We start from the raw sequence: 20,255 nt of genomic DNA on the forward strand, positions 1-20,255 counted from the left end.
CATGTGCCCTTGACTGGAATCGAACCCAGGACCCTTCAGTCTGCAGGCTTATGCTCTATCCACTGAATAAAGAGGCTAGGGCAAGGTTGAATCTTTATACCCCCTCCTGCCCTCCATCAGCTAGTGAATGGATGTGTTACCCCTGGGAAGGAGGAGTGACATTGGGGAGGTGCTTTTCCTCAGCTGAGAGAAAGTCTGGGAGAGGGGATCAGCTGAGACCTGCTGCTGCCAACACTCTTAGCGGTTGGGACAGTGAGTGCCTTAGTCCTGGAGGGGATCTGGGTGGTGCACCAAGTCATCTGTTGCCCCACAAGGACTGTTCCATGTATAGTATTTCTGTTATTGGTACCAGTGTCCTCCGTGTGCCTCAGCTGTTTCAGCCTCACTGTTTCTATTTTTATGTTGAGGTATAATTTACATAAAACAATAATGCCCAGATTTTAAATGTTCAGTTTGATGAGTTTTGACAAATGTCAACCTCACTTTTTTTCTTTTTTACCCTGTGTGTAAAGGGCATTTGAAAATAATAAGAACCATCTTGAAACAGCTTAAACAAGAAAGGAAATGTATTGCAAGGAATTTGAGGACAAGGATATAGCCAGGCCTGCTATATTGCAACCAAGAAAGGGATGGGAACCAAGAAAGTCTTTTTTTCCAGCTCCTCTGCTTCTTTCTGCATATTGTTCACACCTCTGCCCCTCCCCTTCCTGGCATAGTAAGGATGTAGTGAATAGTAGTTTTAATTGTTACATTCTTTTTATATACATGTATTTTTACAAATAGTTATCTCACCTTTTTTAATGGCTATCTGTTCCACTCTATGCATGTCCCTTAATTTATTTAATGGAAATTTAGGTCGTTCACAGGCTTTCCCTGTTGAACTGTGTAGCAATGAATTTACTCATTCATATAATTTCACACACTATCTTTACCTCTGAAGATATTTTTTATTTTCTTCTTTGATAATACATGCCTGAATCCTATTAGTCTTCAACTCCTTTAGGTCCAGTTTATATCTGATTTATCTTTGAAAGCTAAATGCCTAGAACAAGGTAAAGTAGTTGCTTAATAAACACTTGACTGTGTGAATAAGGAAATGAATTAACCCAGCACTAAGTGAGGGACTACTCAGCACAGATCACCTCTGATGACTAGGCACATTTGGTAAGTTCTTGGGATTTACCAGATTCTGTACTATAGACCCTGCTCTAGTGGGATTTATAGCCTAGGGAAGCTCGAGGAGTTGTAAACCCTGTGCTAGTGTAGCTTTGAGCCACATGCCTGGTGCATATTATGAATAGAAATACTTTGAGTCCAGAGGAAGGCAGCCTATCAGGCAGCTCAGGACAGGCTTATATTATGCTGGGTCTTGAAGAAGGAAGGACTTAGATACTGGAAAGGAAAGTGACAGTAGCTGGAGATTCGGTGTGGAAGAATGGCCATTCAGGGCCACGGAGGCAGGTTATTTCTTCTTAGCTGTTGTCATTTACTATCTTGTGTGGGTGCTTTTTAAGAAGCAAGGCAGTGCTCTGTACACAAATCTGTTCGGTCTTTTGAACCAGGCAGAAACAGGTCAATGCTGTCCTCTAAATGGAGGAAATTTCACCAAGAAACTAAAGTTGACTGGTGCTTAAAAATGGTCTGTTTGGCAGGGGGTGCTAATCCCACAATTATATAGCTTTGTCCTCTGTACCAGTGTATAAATTTAGCTTTTAAATCTCTGCTTTGTAACATGCTGTTGTACTTTTGTTTTAGAAATATCCCCCAAGTGTTTATAAATTGAATTATATAGTTTAGACCATTTCCCTTTAATATCCATACATATATGTTTATATTATACATGTATATTTTAATAGCATATATATTTTAAGATATCCTTTGCCCTTTTTAAACAAGAATCTTTTATAGTGTTTGTCACTTTCTCATTTATCTAGGGTTTTTCTTTTAAGATTTTAGAATACTTTAGTCTTTAGTCATTCACTTGTACTTGGATTTTTCTGACTTAGTCTCTTTGTCACATACTGAATGTTGGGTAAACAAATGGATTACAAATCAGGGATCTCTCTGCCTAAAGAAACCCTGCCTGGATCCTTTTGAACTAAAACTTGTCTCCTAATTTAGAATTATTTTAACTTAGTTTTAAAGATTTTCTTAAAGCACTGTATACCTATTAATATTTAAATATTCCTATATCTTTATTTTTGGAAAAACATTTTTAGATTGTAATTCATATGTATTTTGTTTAACAACACAGATAACTTTAGGATCATATTTCTTGAGTATATTTTAACAATGTGTAGTATAAGGCCATGTGTTAAAAAGACCTTTTCAAGATCTTTGTTTATTTTTTTCATACATTATCCCTTGCATAGAGTCCATATTAAAAAAAATATTTTAGAACTCAGTGCTGAGAAAAGATTTGTTTTTCCTGAGCAACTGATATATTATACTTACTCCTTTCCAATAATGACAACTATACAATAGTTGGCGTTTCCTTTTTTTCCTTTGACTGCCAGGAAAATCAGAGGCAAATTTTAAGTTCATTCATGACAAATTGTTAATCCATGTGATTGACATATTTGTATTTTCCTTTTCTTAGTTCTGGTTTTTTATATCTACTAATGTTCTTTGATTATAGGTGATTTTTCCTTTAAATTATCTAAAAAAATTTTTGTGGAATAGGTATAAAAGAATAAATATAAGTTAAAAATGTAAATCTAGTTCAAAACAACATATATAGATTTCAGTAAGTATTGTTGACAACTGACCAGTTAGCAAATTGTATACAAATTTGGAAGAGCTGTTACTATAAGGGCTGTCCTTTCTAGAGTTTCTGAGTTGGGACCAGGTCAGGTGGGTTTCTAGTCACCTTCATTGAATGCTCCTTTCTTCTTTGACATAATTGCTTTATTTAGCCAATAGTAGTATTCTGCTGACCTCTTTTTTATTTTAAAACTACATGTTACATGGTGGGTGGGGTTGGATGGAGTCATTACATACTTGCTGTAGTTTGGGCATGGATCATGAATTGTAAAGCATTGAGAAACTTTTTAGAGTGAATTGCTAGAGCAGAGCCATATGAATGTGCAGATCTGGTTATTCACAAGGAATCTACCCAAGAATTATGACTTATCATTGACCTCATTTTTCAGTACTGACTCCTCAAGATTTATTTGATGACTTTAATCTTTGCATTCTGGAAGCTTCTCAGGAGTTGAAGAGAATCCTTCCTATTCTGGGTACTTCTCTGCCATATCTATCTCAGAAGATTTTGTGGTTGTTTTTTTGTGTGTGTGTGTGTGTGTGTGTGTGTGTGTGTGTGTGTGTGTGTGTTTGTATTGTTTGCAAATTCTGTCAAACTCCTTTAAAAAATCTTTAGGAAGCCATAAAATGAAAAGAAATTGATTTAATCTCTTAATATGGAAACAGCACTTTTCTGCCCCTATGCCTCCTATGTCAAAGAAGCTTTCTCTGAATCAGGATGTCTGCAGGCATTATGTCTCATTAGCTTTTACTTTAAGCCCTAAGTGCTCCTGAAACTTCATACTAGCAAAGGTGGGTTTCAAGCTGTTTGTCTGAATCAGCTGCCAAATCTCTGCCTTCTGTATCAGAAGGGAAGTAACTGTATTAATTCCTTCTCATTGTTGCAGCAAAAGCTTCCCTGTAGGTTGGCTAATGGACATGCTTCTTAGGAAGCCTCCTTTCCTTTCCTTCTGCTCCACAACCTTCAGTAACTAAATCCTTAAACAAGACACCCCAGATTTGCTGATGGAGTTTCATAGGGACTTACCTGCCTGATGTAGATAATTAAGAAGCTGCTATTCTTACTTGTTCTTTCCCCAAATTGGGAAAGAGGCAATCTGTGTGGAGACAAAAACTCTGCCCTACAAGATCTACTTGTAACTCTTTCAAATGAGATGCTAAATTGGCAGTCCCTTTTCTGCGGTGACCCATTCCTGAGCGACTCTGCTGGTGCCAGCATGCCATTCTGTTGGCAGCAGTTCAGCTTTCCCAAGAGGTGACATATTTTTGAATAACCCTGGAATGTGGCAGGAAATTCTGAATGACAAAAATACCAATCCAGACACACAGCTAACGTGGAAAAGGCCAGAGTGTGGACAGACGGATGGATGGACTGATTGATTTCCCAGGATCTGTAGAAGTACCATTTCTAAACTGCATGGGTATTTTCTGGAAAAAGTTACAGATTCATTTAGAAGTGCTTTTATTTTTTTCTTGTAGAGAGTAGAAATGGTTTGCTGTCTGTTTTACCAAGATGTATTGATAGAGCCCCCAGGACATTTCTTGACTCTAGAGTGCCATATAAAGGTGGAGGGAAAGCCGAGCTGTTTCCTGAAGGTGTAGCACTTCTGTAGATTGCTTTCTCACCTTCCAAAGGTAGCAGTTGTGTTGTCACGCTATAAAGAGCTTTGAAATCAACCAGATCAAGAATCTAGCCCGGCTGGTGTTACTCAGGTTGAGCATCAACCTATAAACCAGGAGGTCATGGTTCAATTCTTGGTCAGGGTACATGTCTGGGTTGCAGGTTTGATCCCCATTGTGGGGCATGCAAGAGAGAGCTAATCAACGATTCTCTCTTATCCTTGATGTTTCAATCCCTCTCTCTCTCCCTTCGTCTCTCTGAAATCAATAAAAACATTTTTTTAAATCTGAATTCTCCACTCAATCATTTATTATAATCAGTATGACCTTGATGAAGAAAGTTAACTTATTCTCTGAGTCTTAGTTTCCCTGTCTATAATATGGGAATTGGACCCCAGTTTGCAGGTTTTTTTCAGTGTTTCAAAGTAGATAACATATGCAGAGCACCTTGTCCAGGACTTGGGTATATAGTGGGCACTCAGTAGATGTCTAGTTTTCTTTATTAAATTCACCTTTAAGTTCTGAACTCTTAAAATCTGAAATGATGAGCAGACTAGCCTCTCAAATGTCATTCCTCTATTTAACACTTTTAAAAACAGTTTTGAGATAAGTTGATATATTTTAGAATACACATATTTAAAGCATACATGTTGGTGAATTTTTACATATGTATACATTTGTGAAACCATCACTCCATCAAGATAGTAAACAGCTCTCTCTACGGAGCACACCTGAACTTTCTCCACTCCCTTCCCTCTCTCTTCTAAGCTCCAAGGGCCCTTTTGCCTCTGTAACTAGTTTCCTGAGGACTGCCCCTCTCCCCGAAATTAAGTAAACATATACTTCACCACCAAAAGTTTCCTTGTGTGCCTTTGTAGTCTATTCTTCCTTAACCCTCCCCTCCCAATCCCTAGGAAACTGCTGATCTACTTGATGGCACTGTAGATTAATTTGCATTTTCTATAATTCAAATAGCATATTCGTGTCCTGACCCCCACCCGTCTTCTGTACTCAGCCTAATGATTTTGACATTCATCCATGTTGTTGATTGATTCAGTAATTTGTTCCCCTTTTTGCTGAATAGTCTTCCATTGTATGGATATACCACAATTTGTTTATTCATTCCCTTGCTAATGGACATTTATTTTTTCCCTAGTTTTTGGCTGCTATGAATAAAACTTCTATGAAAATTCAAGTGTGGATAAATGCTTTCATTTCTCATAGGCAAATACATAGGAGTAGTATAGCTGGGTCATTTGGTAAATGTGTGTTTTAACTTTTAAGAAACTTCCCAGTTGTTTTCTAAAGTATTTGTGTCATTTGTGTTGTGAGAGTTCCTGTTACTTCACATCCTCACCCACACTTTTTTTCTCTGTCTTTCTGATTATAGCCATCCTAGTGGGTGTGGAGTTGCTTTGTGGTTTTGATTTCCCTAAAGATTAATAATGTTGAACATCTTGTCATAAGTGTATGTTAAGCATGTATTTATTTGTCATCCATATATCTTTCCTCATTTTTAAAAAATCTTATAGGTTGAAAGAGTTCTTTAAATATTCTATGTATGAGTCCTTTGTCAAATATATATTTTACAACTATTTTTCCCAGTTAGAAAATTTTCTCTGGCTTTATTTTTTTTTCACTTCTTGTCTTTGGAAGAACAAGTGTTTTTTATTTTAATGAAGTCTTTTTTTTTTTTTTTAAAGTTTGATCTTTACAGGTTTATTGGCAAAGAGGCAATTTAACATGGTATTGTAGCTGATGCTGCCAGTTTTTAAAAATTCTTAATATCCATCTGATTAATGGTCCATAGCTATGTGGCACTGAAACTGCATAAGCAGTTTCATTTATGAAGAAAACAGTGCTAAGGCTCATGTTTTAAGCAACTTTTTCCCCCTGACTGCCCTTGTTAAGAATGTACATACCATTAGTTTGAGATTTATACCTTTACTTATTTTTTGAGCAGCAAGAACATGTTTAAACAGCTCACTTAGCTTCTGCAATTCATTCTTCTTGTCATCTTTCTTCACTTTCTCATCACCTTCACTTCGTGCTGCTCGACATGGACTTTACTGATCCAATGAATCATAGCCTTGATGATGAAGTTCGCTTGCTTTACTCCTTGTTCTTTAGACAGAAGTTCTGTCTTCAGTGAACTTTACCTTATTTTGTCTGTTTTCCTTTTGTTTGCACTGGTAGTTTCTTGCTCAGTCCAGATAAGGAGCCACACAGGTGGGTGGCCTCTCCAGCAGCTCAGGCCAGGCCACACAAGGTGAGAACAAGGTGCTGCAGCATCTGCAAATAGTCATCAGCTAATTGAGAAGATGTCCCTAACATGTTAAGTAGCTCTTTTTTTATGTAAAAGAGAAGTTCTGGAATCCTTTGTCAGATCTTTTTGGTTTTGTTTGTTTACTTATTTTAAACTATTTATTTTGAAATAACTATAGATTTGCAATAAGATGAAAAAAATGTACAGGTAGGTCTTGTACAGCCTTCATCCTTTCTTCTGTAACATTAGCATCCCGTAACTTTAGTGCAATATCAACACCATGAAATTGACATTGGTACAATACACAGACCTTATTTAGATTGCACTCCTTCATGTTTGCGTGTGTAGTTCTATGTAATTTTACCACACAAGTAGCTTCATGGAACTGCTACCATAATCAAGATGCAGAACTGTTCCATCACTATAAGACTCCCTCCTGCTAGTTACCTCTTTAGAACCACCCCTAAGCCCTTTCATCCTCAAATCCTAACCCCCATTTTCCATCTCTATAATTACTTCAAAAGATTATATAAATAGGATCATATAGTACGTAACCTTTTAAAATTGGCCTTTTTCACTCAGCATAATTCCCTGGCATCCTATTGCAGTTAGTGCATATATCAGTAGTTCTTTCTTTTTTAATGGCTGCATAATATTTCATGGTATGGATGTCCCACAGTTTGTTTAATCAACCACTCACCCATTGAAGGATATTTGGGTTGTTTCCAGTTTTAGTTTATGATGAATAAAGCTGCTACGAACAGCTTTGGGTTGTTTCCAATTTTAGGCTATTATGAATATTTATGCTATCTATATATATAAAAGCCCAAGCGACCGGTTGACCAGTAACAATGACACGCACTGACTACCAGGGGGGCAGATGCTCAATGCAGAAGCAGATGGTCAATGCTCTCCCACAGTGGGAGTGCCACTCAGCTGACTGATGGGCGCCTGACACCAGTCTCATGGCTGGCAAGCACAGCTGCAGTGGTGTGAGCTTCTCCCGCCTCCTTGGCTACCGAGTGGCAGGCCCAGAGGGGCAGGGATGAGAGAGAGTGGTGTGGTGCCTGGGCCGGGCTCCTCCACCGCCTCCTGCTGCTTCATGCACTACTACATCTCTGGAGGATGTCTGACTGCCTATTTCGCCTGATCCCTTGGCCCAAAACCAGCAGTCTAACACCCCCCGATGGGTCCCGGATTGCGAGAGGGCACAGGCCAGGCTGAGGGACCCCACCACTGCACAAATTCATGCACTAGGTTTCTAGTTATGAATAAAGTTGCTATGAACATTTGTGTACAGGTCTTTTTGTATAAAAATAGTTTTAATTTTTCTGAGATCAGTGCCCATGAGTATAATTACTGGGTTATATCATAAGTGCAGTTTTAGTTTTAGAAGAAACTGTCAAACTGTATACCATTTTACATTTTTATCAGCGATGTATGTGCGATCCAGTTTCTCTGCATTCTCACCAGCTTTTTGGTGTTGTTACTATTTTTTATTTTAGCAATTCTGGTAAGCATTTAGTGGTATCTCATTGTAGTTTTTTTTTAAATGTATTTTTATTGATTTCAGAGAGGAAAGAAGGAGAGAGAGATAGAAACATCAACTATGAAAGAGAATCATTGATAGGCTGCCTCCTGCATGCCACCTACTGGAGATCAAGCCCCAAATCCAGGCATGTGTCCTGACTGGGAATCAAACCTTGACCGACACCCACACCAGCCGGCTCATTGTAGTTTTAGTTTTCGTTTTTCTAATGGTTAATGAAAGTGAACTTCTCTTAATGTGCTTATTTTTCATCTGTACACCCTTTTGGTGAAATGTCTGTTCATATCTTTTGCCCATTTTCTAATTGGATTATTTGTTTTCTTACTGTTATGTTTTGAGAGTTTTTAATATGTCTAGATACTAGTCCTTTGTAAGTGTATAGTTTGCAAATATATTTTCCCAGTCTGTAATTTGCCTTTTCATCCTCTTGCAGAATCTTTTACAATAAAAGTTTTTGTGAGGTCCAGTATATCAATTTTCCTTTTATAGATTTTTTTTCTATTATTTTCCTAAAAGTTTTATGGTCTTATGTTTTACATTTTAGTCTTTGGTTCACTTTCAGTTAAGTTTCATATAAGGTGTGAAGCGTAGGTCAAGGTTCTTTTTAAAAAAATATATATTTTATTGATTTTTTTTACAGAGAGGAAGGGAGAGAGATAGAGAGTTAGAAATATTGATGAGAGAGAAACATTGATTAAAAAAAAAAAAGATGTGACATTTATTTGACATTATAAACATGCCCTTGACCAGAATCGAACCTGGGACCTTTTAGTCCACAGGCTGACTCTCTGTCCACTTAGCCAAACTGGTTTCGGCAAGGTTCATATTTTTGCCTGTGAGTGTCTAATTGCTCCATCACTATTTGTTAACCAGGCTATCTTCCTTTCTTTGACTTAACAGTGAGAAGAATGATTTTTCCCACTTTGTTCTTCTTTTCCAAAATTGTTGAGAGCTTCTATGTCTTTTGTCTTTTCATATAAACTTTAGAATAAGCTTGTCTTGGTCTACAAAAACTTTGCTGAGATTTTGGTAGTAATTGCATTAAACCTACAAATCTCTTTGGGGAAAACTGACATCTCTACAGTATTGAGTCTTCCAATTCATGAACATGGTAAGTCTCTCCAGTTATTTAGGTCTTCTTTGATTTATTTTATTAGCATTTTGTAATTTTCAGCATAGAGATTCTATGCATATTTTGTTAGGTTTATAAATATTTTGTCTTCGTTGGCATAATTATAAATGGCATTGTGTTTCAAATTTTGATTTTCACATAGTTGGTATCTCAGAACTTCATGTGCGGAATTTTGGTTGGAATAGTCTGAGATTTTCATGTTTATGGTGAAGGAGGACGGATCAGTTGGAGTTTGAAGCTTGTATTGCAAGCATTTGAAAGCCAGGTATGGAAACTGAATATAAGAGCAGACAGACTTGAATTCAAATCCTATTGTAGTTCTAACACTTATTGACTCTGTGACCTTAGGCATGTCATTTAATTCTGTGAGCCTGTTTTTTTTTTCATCATAAAGGGAGAATACTACTACTCCTTTGCAAATCTTTTGTAAAGCTTTGAGATAATACATATAAATGACTTTGTGCCTAACACAGGTCTCAATATATCTTAGTTATTATTGCTGACCACAGTGGAATGATGTCATTTATGGTTAGGATTCACAACGAGAGAGGAAAGTGTACCTACTATTATGAACAACAGACATTTCTTAGACCCCTTCATCGTTCTATCTTTCAAGGATGTGAAGTCTTGACATAGCTCTTCCTCAAGGAGCTTAAAACTTTTATTGTGAAATAAGTTGCATGTATAAAAATTCCAGGACAAGGTATCACTTGTTAAGTTCCACATAGCCGGGACAGACAGTGACACATCAAAGAACTTTCTCTTTCTGGGTTTTGCTGCCCTTTTGGACCCTTTTCACAGAGGTGGCTTCTGAATGTTGTTGGTGAGAGAATGTGTTGAGGTGGCAGAGGGTGTGTACAGATTTAGGAGAAGGGAGTCACGTGGGAATATGTAATTAATTTTTATACTTTCCCCAGTAAACCATCGACCCTTTTTATGATGTCATGAGGGATTCCTTAATTTTGCAGCTGCTTCCTGGTTACGTCAGAGAGGAGCCTCTCACCCACAGCCTGGAGCTGCACTCATACAAGAATTGGAAACAAATGAAGTGCTGAATATCTAATAGCTTCCACAGGGAGAGCCAGTTCAGACTTCCCAGGCCTCCTTATGCAAGGTCTTCCTCAAGTATTTCTGACCCCCTGAAGTGTCTTTGTTCTGGAAAGACAGTACTGGCCCAGAGCCAAGTGGACTGGAGCCTGGGGACTTCTTGATGCATGTCTCCTTCCCTCCCTCCAGGTGTTCTGCAATCCCAAATTCCTGTCCCTTTCCTGGATCTCCTCTGGTGGGTATTATCCTTCTTTGAGGTCTCAGAATTCTCTGCAACCTGCCGAGATTATCAGTGAGAGAGTTTGACCTGTTCCAGTTCATTTTTCCCTCCCCCACATATCTCCATCCTCTCTTGATTTTCTTTCTGCTGCATTTTTGACATCTGTCACTCTTTTATAATCCACCTTCCACCTTTCTTATAAGAAAGATGTGACATTTATTTGACATTATAAAGTATATGAAGTACTATACATATAATTTCTCTTAATTCAAAATAAGTTCATGCCCTCTTAGTTTCCCAACTGGTCTCCCTCCCTGTTACTCTTTTCTAGCTACCCTAATCTGTCTTAAATGCTCTAACTAGATTACTCTTGGTGAAATACTCACCTGTGCTTCAGTCAGAACTCTTGAACACGTAAGTGCTTTCCTCAGTGCCTGTCGAGTAAAGTCTGTGTTCCTTGCCATGGTGGTGCGGGTCCTGTGCTTTGTGGTCCCCGTCACACAGCCGGCCAAGGACAGTGCTTGTCGTCTGGAATGTTCCTGGTGTGTCTCTACCTCCATGTCTCCTCAGTACACGCAGTCCCTCCTGGAAGTCCCATCTCTGTTTATCTTGTGCAGCCCTGCTCCCAAGGGCTCTCTTCCATGAAACCTCTGCTACACATTAGCTGGAAACGATTTTCTTTCCCTCTGGTGACAGAAAGCACCTGCTTCCATCTTCCTTATGGCATGTGATACATTGTCTTGAATCATAGTTATTTGGGTATCTTTCTGACTACTTCATTAGATTTTCAACTTCTTATGGACAGGATCCTATTTTTCATTATTGGGCCCGCAAGTAAATATTTTTGGTAATAATGAGGGAGGTTACTTTGTTAAGAAGTTGGGATTTCTTTTGTCCCCTCATCTACCCACTAAAATAAATTGGTGTTTTATAAACCTAGAAAATCTAGAAGTAATAGGCATGCCAGTAAGGGCTCTTAGGGAGGAAATCTTCCACTTCCTCTGTCCTGCTTGGAGCTATGCTATGGCTTGCCTTCCACCCAGTCAGCCTTACTATGTTCTGCCATTGTGCACGAATAATATTTTAAAAATATATATTTTATTGATTTTTTTACAGAGAAGAAAAGAGAGGGACAGAGAGTTAGAAACATCGATGAGAGAGAATTATCGATCAGCTGCTTCTTGCACACCCCCTACTGGGGATGTGGCCACAACCAAGGTACATGCCCCTGACCGAAATTGAACCCGGGACCTTTCAGTCCGCAGACCGATGCTCTATCCACTGAGCCAAACTGGTTTTGGCTGCACGAATAATATTTTTAGGTGTATTGGTGCTTGAGTCTTCTGACTCATTTATTCTCCTTAAGGAATGGAATTATGCCCTGATGGCATGGACATCTCTGATTTTGCTCTGAGATTTTGTCTGGATCCTGTACAGTGACTGCCTCCTCCACCTCTTGAGCCAACAACTGCCACAGAAAACTAACTTGAAAGATGCTCTCACTGCCCACTTCCTGTACACAAGGAGGTTTTGGTGGGCTGCTCAGGAACTGTGCCAGTCCTGTGTCTGACTGGTGACTGACTCATGAGAAAAGCAGCCTTATGTCTGAAAGATAAGAGCCAACAACTCGCCTCCAGGTGGTATTAGTTTGGAGGTGACTGACCATTCATTTCCTCTCTTTGGGAAGAGCCAGTGGTGAGGGAATCCGTGAATAAGAGGTCTTGCCTGCATTCTTCTCCAGCTGTTAGTGAAGCAGCCAAGCATTCTCTGCTGGAATGGCTAACAGTCCCCAGGGCCCTCTGAGTCCCTTCTGCTGCTGTCAGGGTATCAGACCTATGTGTGTCATCCATCCTGTGTCTTCCCTTCATTACTCTTCTCCTCTTGCCAGGAAGCTGGCTGTGTGCACCAGGGGAACTCGGCTCGTTTCATTGCTGCCAGATTTTTTTTTTTTTTTTTGACCAGCCAGACCTCATCCCTAATGATACTGGTTTCCTCCAAATCTATCCCTGACCCAGGAGTAGATCAGAAGTGATGGTTCTGAACTTCTGTCCCTTTGCTGGGCTTAAATGGTCCACGCAGGTGGGCCTGCCTTTCCTCCCCTCCTCTTCCTTCTCCACCCCTTGTGCCTCACTCCCATTTCCTGCAGGAGGATGCTTTGCCATCCTGGAGCCGTCAAGCACAGCTTTGCTTTGGCAGCATCGTCGCGCACACACACTGGCTGGAGAGGGGACGTGTTTATCACTTTTCCTGGAGATTATCTGTTTAAGCACTTCTCTGACAGTTACAATAACAAGGGCAGTGTGTTGTGTTTCCCAGCAGAAGGACACTTGCTGTTGAAAGATGTATAGCACTAATTAGAAATACATAACATCCGGCCACATGGCAGCCTTCTCCCGGTCGCTCCATTTCCTGATTTCATACAACTTTGACGACAGTTGGTTTATGTTTTCCATGAATATGTTCTCAGAAAAATGAAAAAGTCTCCTTGTTACATAGGAGCGAGAAGACTATTTCTGCCTGAGCAGGTATTTGGCGTCAGGAATAGTGGGAGCAGTGGTCATCTGCCCATCTGTGAGCATGTGGGAAGGGGCAAAACCTCAGGTGACTTGTTTAGTAAGAAATATTTTTGTCTGACTTCCTTAGCCAAAACCATCCCCCTAAATCCTGAGCAAGCCTGCTTTTGGAAAGAAGGGGAAAGGCTGTTTCACAATGTTAATGAGTTCTTCAGCTCATGTCAGGCTCTTGCTATCTGACACAAAGCCAGAGGAACCCAAGCAAATACCAAGGCAAACAATGCTTTTTCCTTCCCCACCCCACATCATTTGTTGGCCTGGCCTAGCCCAACTCTAGGGATATATATGGGCATTCATCAGCCTGGGGCCAGTTTCCCAGGTCTGGCCCCAAAGTAGGTGGACTATGGGAATCCAGATGCTGTTTGCCTACCTACTTGTATAAGAGTGAATACTTTTCAAGGAGTGGCATCATATGGCTTCTAGCCCATAGGAGGCCCAATTGAGGTGAAGAGCATTTCTTGAAGATACCACAGCACTAAAATATTTCTCACTGAGGCACTGGGTTCAAGTTGCCATGGTTACTTGGTAAATAACTGTGTGTGTTTTCCACCTGATTGAAATGACCTACAGTTTCAGGGACCCTGTTTCATTTGTAGCCGTGTTCTCCACAATGCCCAGCACAGGGTGGAGCACATTGTAGCTATGGGCAGGCCTTTTAGAAAGGACTCCGTATGAAGTGATCAGTCAGAGGGCTGAGTGAAATCTAGGCATTCCAACCCCCAGATAGCTGTGATAGTACCTCCTGCTCGATCAGAGCAGAACAACTTTGTGGTTTGAACCTCCCCATCAGTTGGACAAGACACCCAACAATGAGTGCCATCAGGCCCGTTCCTGGCAAGATGGGAGGCTGGGAAAAAGTGGAGGTGATACAACCATGGCCAACAGCAGAGCAGTCACGAGGCTGCCTTTTAGCTGCTGCTCTGAGAGATAGTTGAGTCCTTCCAGACCTTTACAGCAAAGAGGCTCCAGTTGTTGCTCCCCCCACCTGGTCTCCAGATCTTATTGCAGGAGGCTTAAAAAATGAGCAAACCTTGATCCCCTAGAGGTCACAGATGTCATTAGTTCTTAAGCAGTTTATTCTCCCTCTTGAGCCCTAGCCCCCACTGAGAAATAGTCTAGCCTGAGATTGCCATTTGTTATAAAAATAGAAATGGGCTTGGTGAAAGCCATTTCCCCTTGCCCCGTCTTATTCTTATTCAGGCAAATGAGAGTGTCTTATTATAACCTTGGGCTTCTCAAAATACTAGTCTCTTAGAGCTAAGACCCTTCCTTTCTAAGGGCCTTGTATGTGCAGGTAACTTCCTAAATGCCAGTTGGTGAGGGGACACTACTGTGTATTCAGTGTGTCGTCCCCCAGGATGTGGTCTCCACTTGTCCTATCCTAGCTTCCTCTGGACTTATTCACTAAGTTCCAGGTTTTGTTGCTAATTAGAGGCGGGCTGCTGTCAGTGCTTGGCAGGAGTCTGAGCTGAGCTGGGATGGTAAGTCTACCAGGGGTCCTCAAACTTTTTAAAGTGGGGGCCAGATCACGGTCCCTCAGAGAGCTGGAGGGTCGGACTATATGAACTACTAATTCCTACTGTAACACCTCGGCTGCGCTCACTGCCCAAAAAACCTGGCGGGCCGGATCAGACTCCTCTGCGGGCCGCATGTGGCCCGCGGGCCGTAGTTTGAAGACGCCTGGACAGTGGTGCTGCCTACCAAAGGAGAGGAGGGCAGATGTTGGCAAGTTTTCTTGGGATGGCTTATACATCTTCCCCTTTCCTACTTTCCATGCTCTCTTCTCTTGGTTCTTGGATGCTTGTTTTCTGTCTTTAACAGAGGTTTTAGGGCCTTGCCAGTGGGGATCTATTCTAATCACATGAATTGTTACCACTTCCTTACTGCCTGCCACAGTGGAGTCAGAAAGTGAGAGGGTGATATTTGGAGCCAGTGGGCATATGGTAGGATGGCTGGAAAGCCACAATAGAATTGTTACACTGATGCTATTCATATGTTGGGACCTTCGGAGCAGCAGCCTGCTCTTTCTCACTTCCATGGCTTTCTGAAGTGGTTTGGAGCTGACTTTGTGTGTCCTAATTGTGTTTGTTCCTGTGGCAAAGACAGTTGGGAGTAACTGGTTGTGTAGCATCTCCTGCAGTAAAGGCTTCAGTTAGGCCTCATTCAGCAAGACTGGTGTCAACAGAGAGTGTGAGGGGGGCTCCCCCTCGGTTATCAAGGTTAAAATGCAAGCAGGAACAGAGATCAAACGTGTGGCTAATTATCCTTTTAACACTCGGAGAGTCTGAGCTCTCCCCTGTATTCAGAGCGAATTAACAGATTAACTGCTGCCAGAATGAGTGAGTCTGGCCCCCGATTTCATCTGTATATTGGGTGTCTCTTCCTCTGAGGCTGCAGATTGGATTGCTGCCTCCTGTTTGTCACCAATTCCTCTCAAATCTGGATGAAGAGGCTATCAGGGGGAACCACTCCCAAGGAATATGTGCAGGCGGCGGTTTGGGGGTGTATATGTAGCTTCTGCCAAATAGCAACTCCGGCCACTACCAAGGTGGCTCCTTTCACTGAGCTGTAGCCAGAAGGAAGTTAGCCAGGCGGAGAAGGTGAGGAGGGAAGGGTGCTAGTGTTGGGAGCCAGATTTACTTTTTAGCCATAGGGGAAAGAATTTGTGAAAATAAACTCTTAACACATAATAAGTGCTTATTGTGTGCCATACACTGTCCTGTGTAAAAGCAATTCATTCAATGAAAATAGATTATTTGTAAGTGTCTTGTATTCTCTCAGAAGGAGGAACATAGAGGAGGTAAGTAGAACCAAAGGTTTGCGATTCAGGAAGATAACTTTTAAATTTGTGTTTTTATTACCTTAATTGTTGATTGTACTCCTGTTATGTATACATTAGAGAGGTTGAGTTAATTAAATATGAGTTCTTGTTACTATGGCCTCACATTATCAGTAGCCAACTAACTAAAGGTAGAGAGCTTGCAGCTCCCAGTGGAACTGCCTACCTTGCGGTAACTGATGCTCGGGAAGTAATATGATACAGAATTTATATATCATAGTTGATCCCTACAATATAACTTTTAGAGTACTAACCCATACACCAGGCACTGGGGTAAGTGCTCCAGGCACATTATTTTATTTATTTAAAATCTTTTTATTGACTTCAGAGAGAAAGGGAGAGGGAGAGAAACATCAATGATGAGAGAAAATCATTGATTGGCTGCCCCCTGCCTGCCCCCTTCTGGGAAGGGAGCCAGACACCCCTGGCATGTGCTCTAACCAGGAATTAAACCCCGACCTGGTTCATAGGTTGATGCTCAACCACTGAGCCATGCCCGCCGGGCCAGGTGCACTATTTTAATTATCCTTACAACTAACCTTTGACAGAGGGACTATTACTACCTGTGGTCGGTGATGTGATTGTGATGTACACTAGTGAGCTAGGAGAGAGTAGCCCTGACCCCCAGCATATACTGATGGGAGTTTCATTTGCCTCTCAGATTGCTTCTCGGAGGAGTGTCGCTCTGTGATCCAGGAGCAAGCTGCAGCCCTGGGCTTGGCCATGTTTTCTCTCTTGGTGCGGCGCTGCACCCACTTACTTAAGGAGTCTGCCAAAGGTAAGCAGAGGAGGGGCTGGCCCCTGACTGGTTGGCTTTCCAGCTGCCTGGGTCCTGCCCAACAATGAATGCCATGCTGCTTTCTCCATGTCTTCACCCTCTGTCCATTCAACACCTTTCTACCTTTTGCCCACCTAACTAGTCCCATCTCCTTTTCCAATTTGATTACCTTTATGGCCTGCTTTTCTCTTTGTAAAACTATTCCCTCCTTCTTTTCTCCTTCAGTAGTTAGGATTTATACTGTACATCTAAGCTGCTGCATGTTCTTATACTTTAAAAACACACAGAAAAGTGAATTTTCCTTTTTGTTTATAATTGATGTTTTGGTTTTCCTCCTTTATCTATATGTCATTCTTTGTCTGGTGGGTGCTATAAAGGTTGTGGATGAGCCATATTGAAAGACCCACTGGACCAGAGCAGGGACTTAAAAAAAAAAAAAAAAAAATATATATATATATATATATATATATATATATATATATATATATATATATATATATATGTTATTGATTTCAGAGAGGAAGGGAGAGGGGCAGAGAGAGAGAACCATCAGTGATGAGAGAGAACCATTGATTGGCTATCTCATGTATGCCCCCTCCTGGGGATCGAGCCTGCAGTCTGGGCATGTGCCCCGACCCAGACCTCTTGGTTCATGGGTCGATGCTCCACCACTGAGCCACACCGGACATGCAGCAGGGACTATTTTTAGCTGTTGGGTTATGCAGTATCCTATATCCTTTAAGGCTGCCCTTAGAATTCCAAGCCTGATTGCTGAGCTGTAAGGCAGGGCTGAAGGTTGTACCTTTCTCTCAGCTCCTGGCTCAGTATTTGTGAATAGTTCGGCCCCTCTGTCGTCCTCCTGCCCCATCAGCTTTGTGAATGTGTCCAGCCTCTGAGGCTGCCTTTTATTTTTTATTTTTTGTTTGTTTGAGGGATGGTGGAGGTCACTTTTAATTTGGAAACAATAACAAATTTATAGAAAAGTTGCAAGAATTACACAAAGAACTCTTACTCTTCACCCAGGTTCTCCAGTTGTTAGCATTTGACCAAATTTCCTATAAGTTCTCTCTCTTTCCACACACACACGTACTTATGCTTATTTTTCTTCTGAACCTTTTAATATAAGTTGTAGACATGGTAGCCCTTTACTCCCAAATTCTTGATTGTGTACTTCCTAATAACAAGGACATTCTCTTACATGATAGTACAGTATCAAAATCAGGAAACCAACAGTGATATAGTACTATTATTGAATCTACAAACCTTATTTAGTTTGTACCAATTGTTCTAAAAAGTGTGTGTGTGTGTGTGTGTGTGTGTGTGTTTCTGGCCTAGGATCCACTTCAGCATCACACTTTGCATTTAGATGTCATGTCTCTTTAGTCTCCTTCAATCTGGAAAGGTTTCTCAATCTTTCTATGTGCTTTACGACCTTGACATTTTAAAGTGTACAGGCCATTTATTTTGTAGAATGTCCCACAATTTGGGTTTCTCTGATATTTCCTCATGATTAAATTCAGGTTACGCAGTTTTGGCAGGAACTCTGGTACCATCTCAGTACTGTGTTGAAAGAAAGCTAAAACGGGGTGAGAGGCCAGAATAGCAACTTCAACCAGGCCACAGGTGGAACAGAAACAGCTGTCTGCAGGGGCAAACCCAGTGCACTGGTTCTCTCTCTGTCCTCCCTTTCAGAATCCTCTTAGGTGCTGATACTTTCCTTCGCTCCTGGGCCCAGATGTCCTGTGGACTTGGTCTCCCTTCCCTAAGCGCTTGCTGCAGCCCCATCACCCCAGGCCTCACTCGGGGCCACAGCAGACATAGGCCCAGTTCTCCCCTTTGCCTCTGCAGCTCAGCCATCCTCTCCTGAGGATGAGGATGACCAAGATGACATCAAGGTTTCTTCCTTCGTTCCGGACCTGAAGGAACTGCTCCCCAGTGTGAAAGTCTGGTCAGACTGGATGCTCGGCTACCCAGACACCTGGAATCCTCCACCCACATCCCTGGATCTGCCCTCACAGTGAGTCAGCCTGCTCATTCCTTCAGCATTGCTGGCCTTGGCCCACCTGTGTTCCCACAGCTCCCCTCCCAGTTTTCTTCTTTGTTTCCTCCCACCCACAGCCCTTGTTCTCTCTTCCCTCCTCATTTGGACTTTGGTTTTTCCCTTCCTTGAACATCTTCCTTGTCTCCTGATGTTTCAGGTTATTTTTGCCTATGCTCTGGTCTATTCCTCTCTTTCTCCTCTCTCAGTTTCTCTTTTTCTCTCCATAGCTTGCTCTGTTTTGTTCTTTTTCCTTACTCTTCCTCTCTCATTCACTTCATATTGTTCACGCTCACTATTTCTGCAGCCACCTCTTGAGTGTCAGTGTGTGCGTGAGAGACTTTGTCTCTCTCACTTTATCTCTGTGCATCTTTCAGGCTATCTCTCACTGCTTTTTGTGCTCTGGTGCTCTCTGTCTGCTTGCTTACTCTCACGACATTGTAGTGTATGGGGAGGGATGAGTGCATGTACCTCTTTATTTCACTTGCTTCTTTCCCTTTCTCATTAGCATCTCCTATCTCCACCTCCCTGCTGTGTTTCATTGTGGAGTAGATGTTTATGCCTGAGTATATCTATGTAGATTTTTTTTGTGTGTTTATATGACTTTTTTCTTCCTTTTTAAAAAATTATGGTAAAAAATGTATATATAACAATGAACTTAATAAAAATATATGTAACAAAATTTGCCATCTTAATCATTTGTAAGTGTACAATTAATGGCATTTTACATTCAAATTGTTGTGCAGCCACATACGGCTCTTCTTTTGTCTGTATCTCTGTGTGTGTTGTATCTCTCTGTGTGCCTGTTTGGGCTTGGTTGTCTCTATGTCTGAATGTCTAACTATATTTTAGTGTGAGGGTCTGTGTGTTTGTCTTTGGAGATCTTTTTAAGGGTCTTTCAGTGTACCTATCCATGCCTGTCTGTGTATGTGTCCATATCTGTGTCTGTATCTCTATCTATCCTTGGGTGCATGTATCCCCAGGGGTCTGTTTCAATGTGTGGCTGTGTCCGTATCCATATCTGTCTGATTTTGGGTGTATGTTTGCTTTGGTCCTGTCCATGTTTCTTTGTGTGACTGTGTCCTGTGCATGCCTAAATGTTTGTATACAAGACTATACTGTGTTTGTGTTTGCTTGTGACTGTGCCTCTCTGTTGGAGGGAAGAGTTCTGTGTATGTGGGTTTGCTTGTATCAACCTGCCTCTACCTGCTTCACCTGTGTCTCTTCGCCTGCCTCTGTCTGCTTGCCTGCTTGCCTCTGTCTCTTCCTCCTGCCTATTCCTGTCTGTCTTGGCTTGTCCCTGCCTGCTTGCCTCTGTCTTTGTTTCCCTCTACTGTTTTTGTATCTATATCAGGGTTAACAAACTACATCCCATGAGCTAAGAATGACTTACATTTTTTTCATGGTTGAAAAAATTAAAAAATATATAT

The 20,255-nt window shown here is 41.2% G+C and overlaps 1 protein-coding gene across 8 annotated transcripts in view; it reads left to right on the plus strand.

Annotated features, from left to right (window-relative positions):
* SMG6 (SMG6 nonsense mediated mRNA decay factor) overlaps positions 1 to 20,255 on the plus strand; it is a 220,618-nt gene that overhangs the window by 83,372 nt on the left and 116,991 nt on the right. For all 8 annotated transcript variants that reach the window (XM_036408514.2, XM_045570988.1, XM_045570989.1 and 5 more), the window contains 2 exons: positions 16,671 to 16,787; positions 18,636 to 18,804. In XM_036408514.2, coding sequence (XP_036264407.1) covers positions 16,671 to 16,787; positions 18,636 to 18,804 — 286 coding nt within the window. The remainder of the gene's footprint in view (positions 1 to 16,670; positions 16,788 to 18,635; positions 18,805 to 20,255) is intronic.

Source organism: Pipistrellus kuhlii, unplaced genomic scaffold (genome assembly GCF_014108245.1).
Source record: "Pipistrellus kuhlii isolate mPipKuh1 unplaced genomic scaffold, mPipKuh1.p scaffold_m20_p_39, whole genome shotgun sequence".
Taxonomy (NCBI): Eukaryota; Metazoa; Chordata; class Mammalia; order Chiroptera; family Vespertilionidae; genus Pipistrellus; species Pipistrellus kuhlii.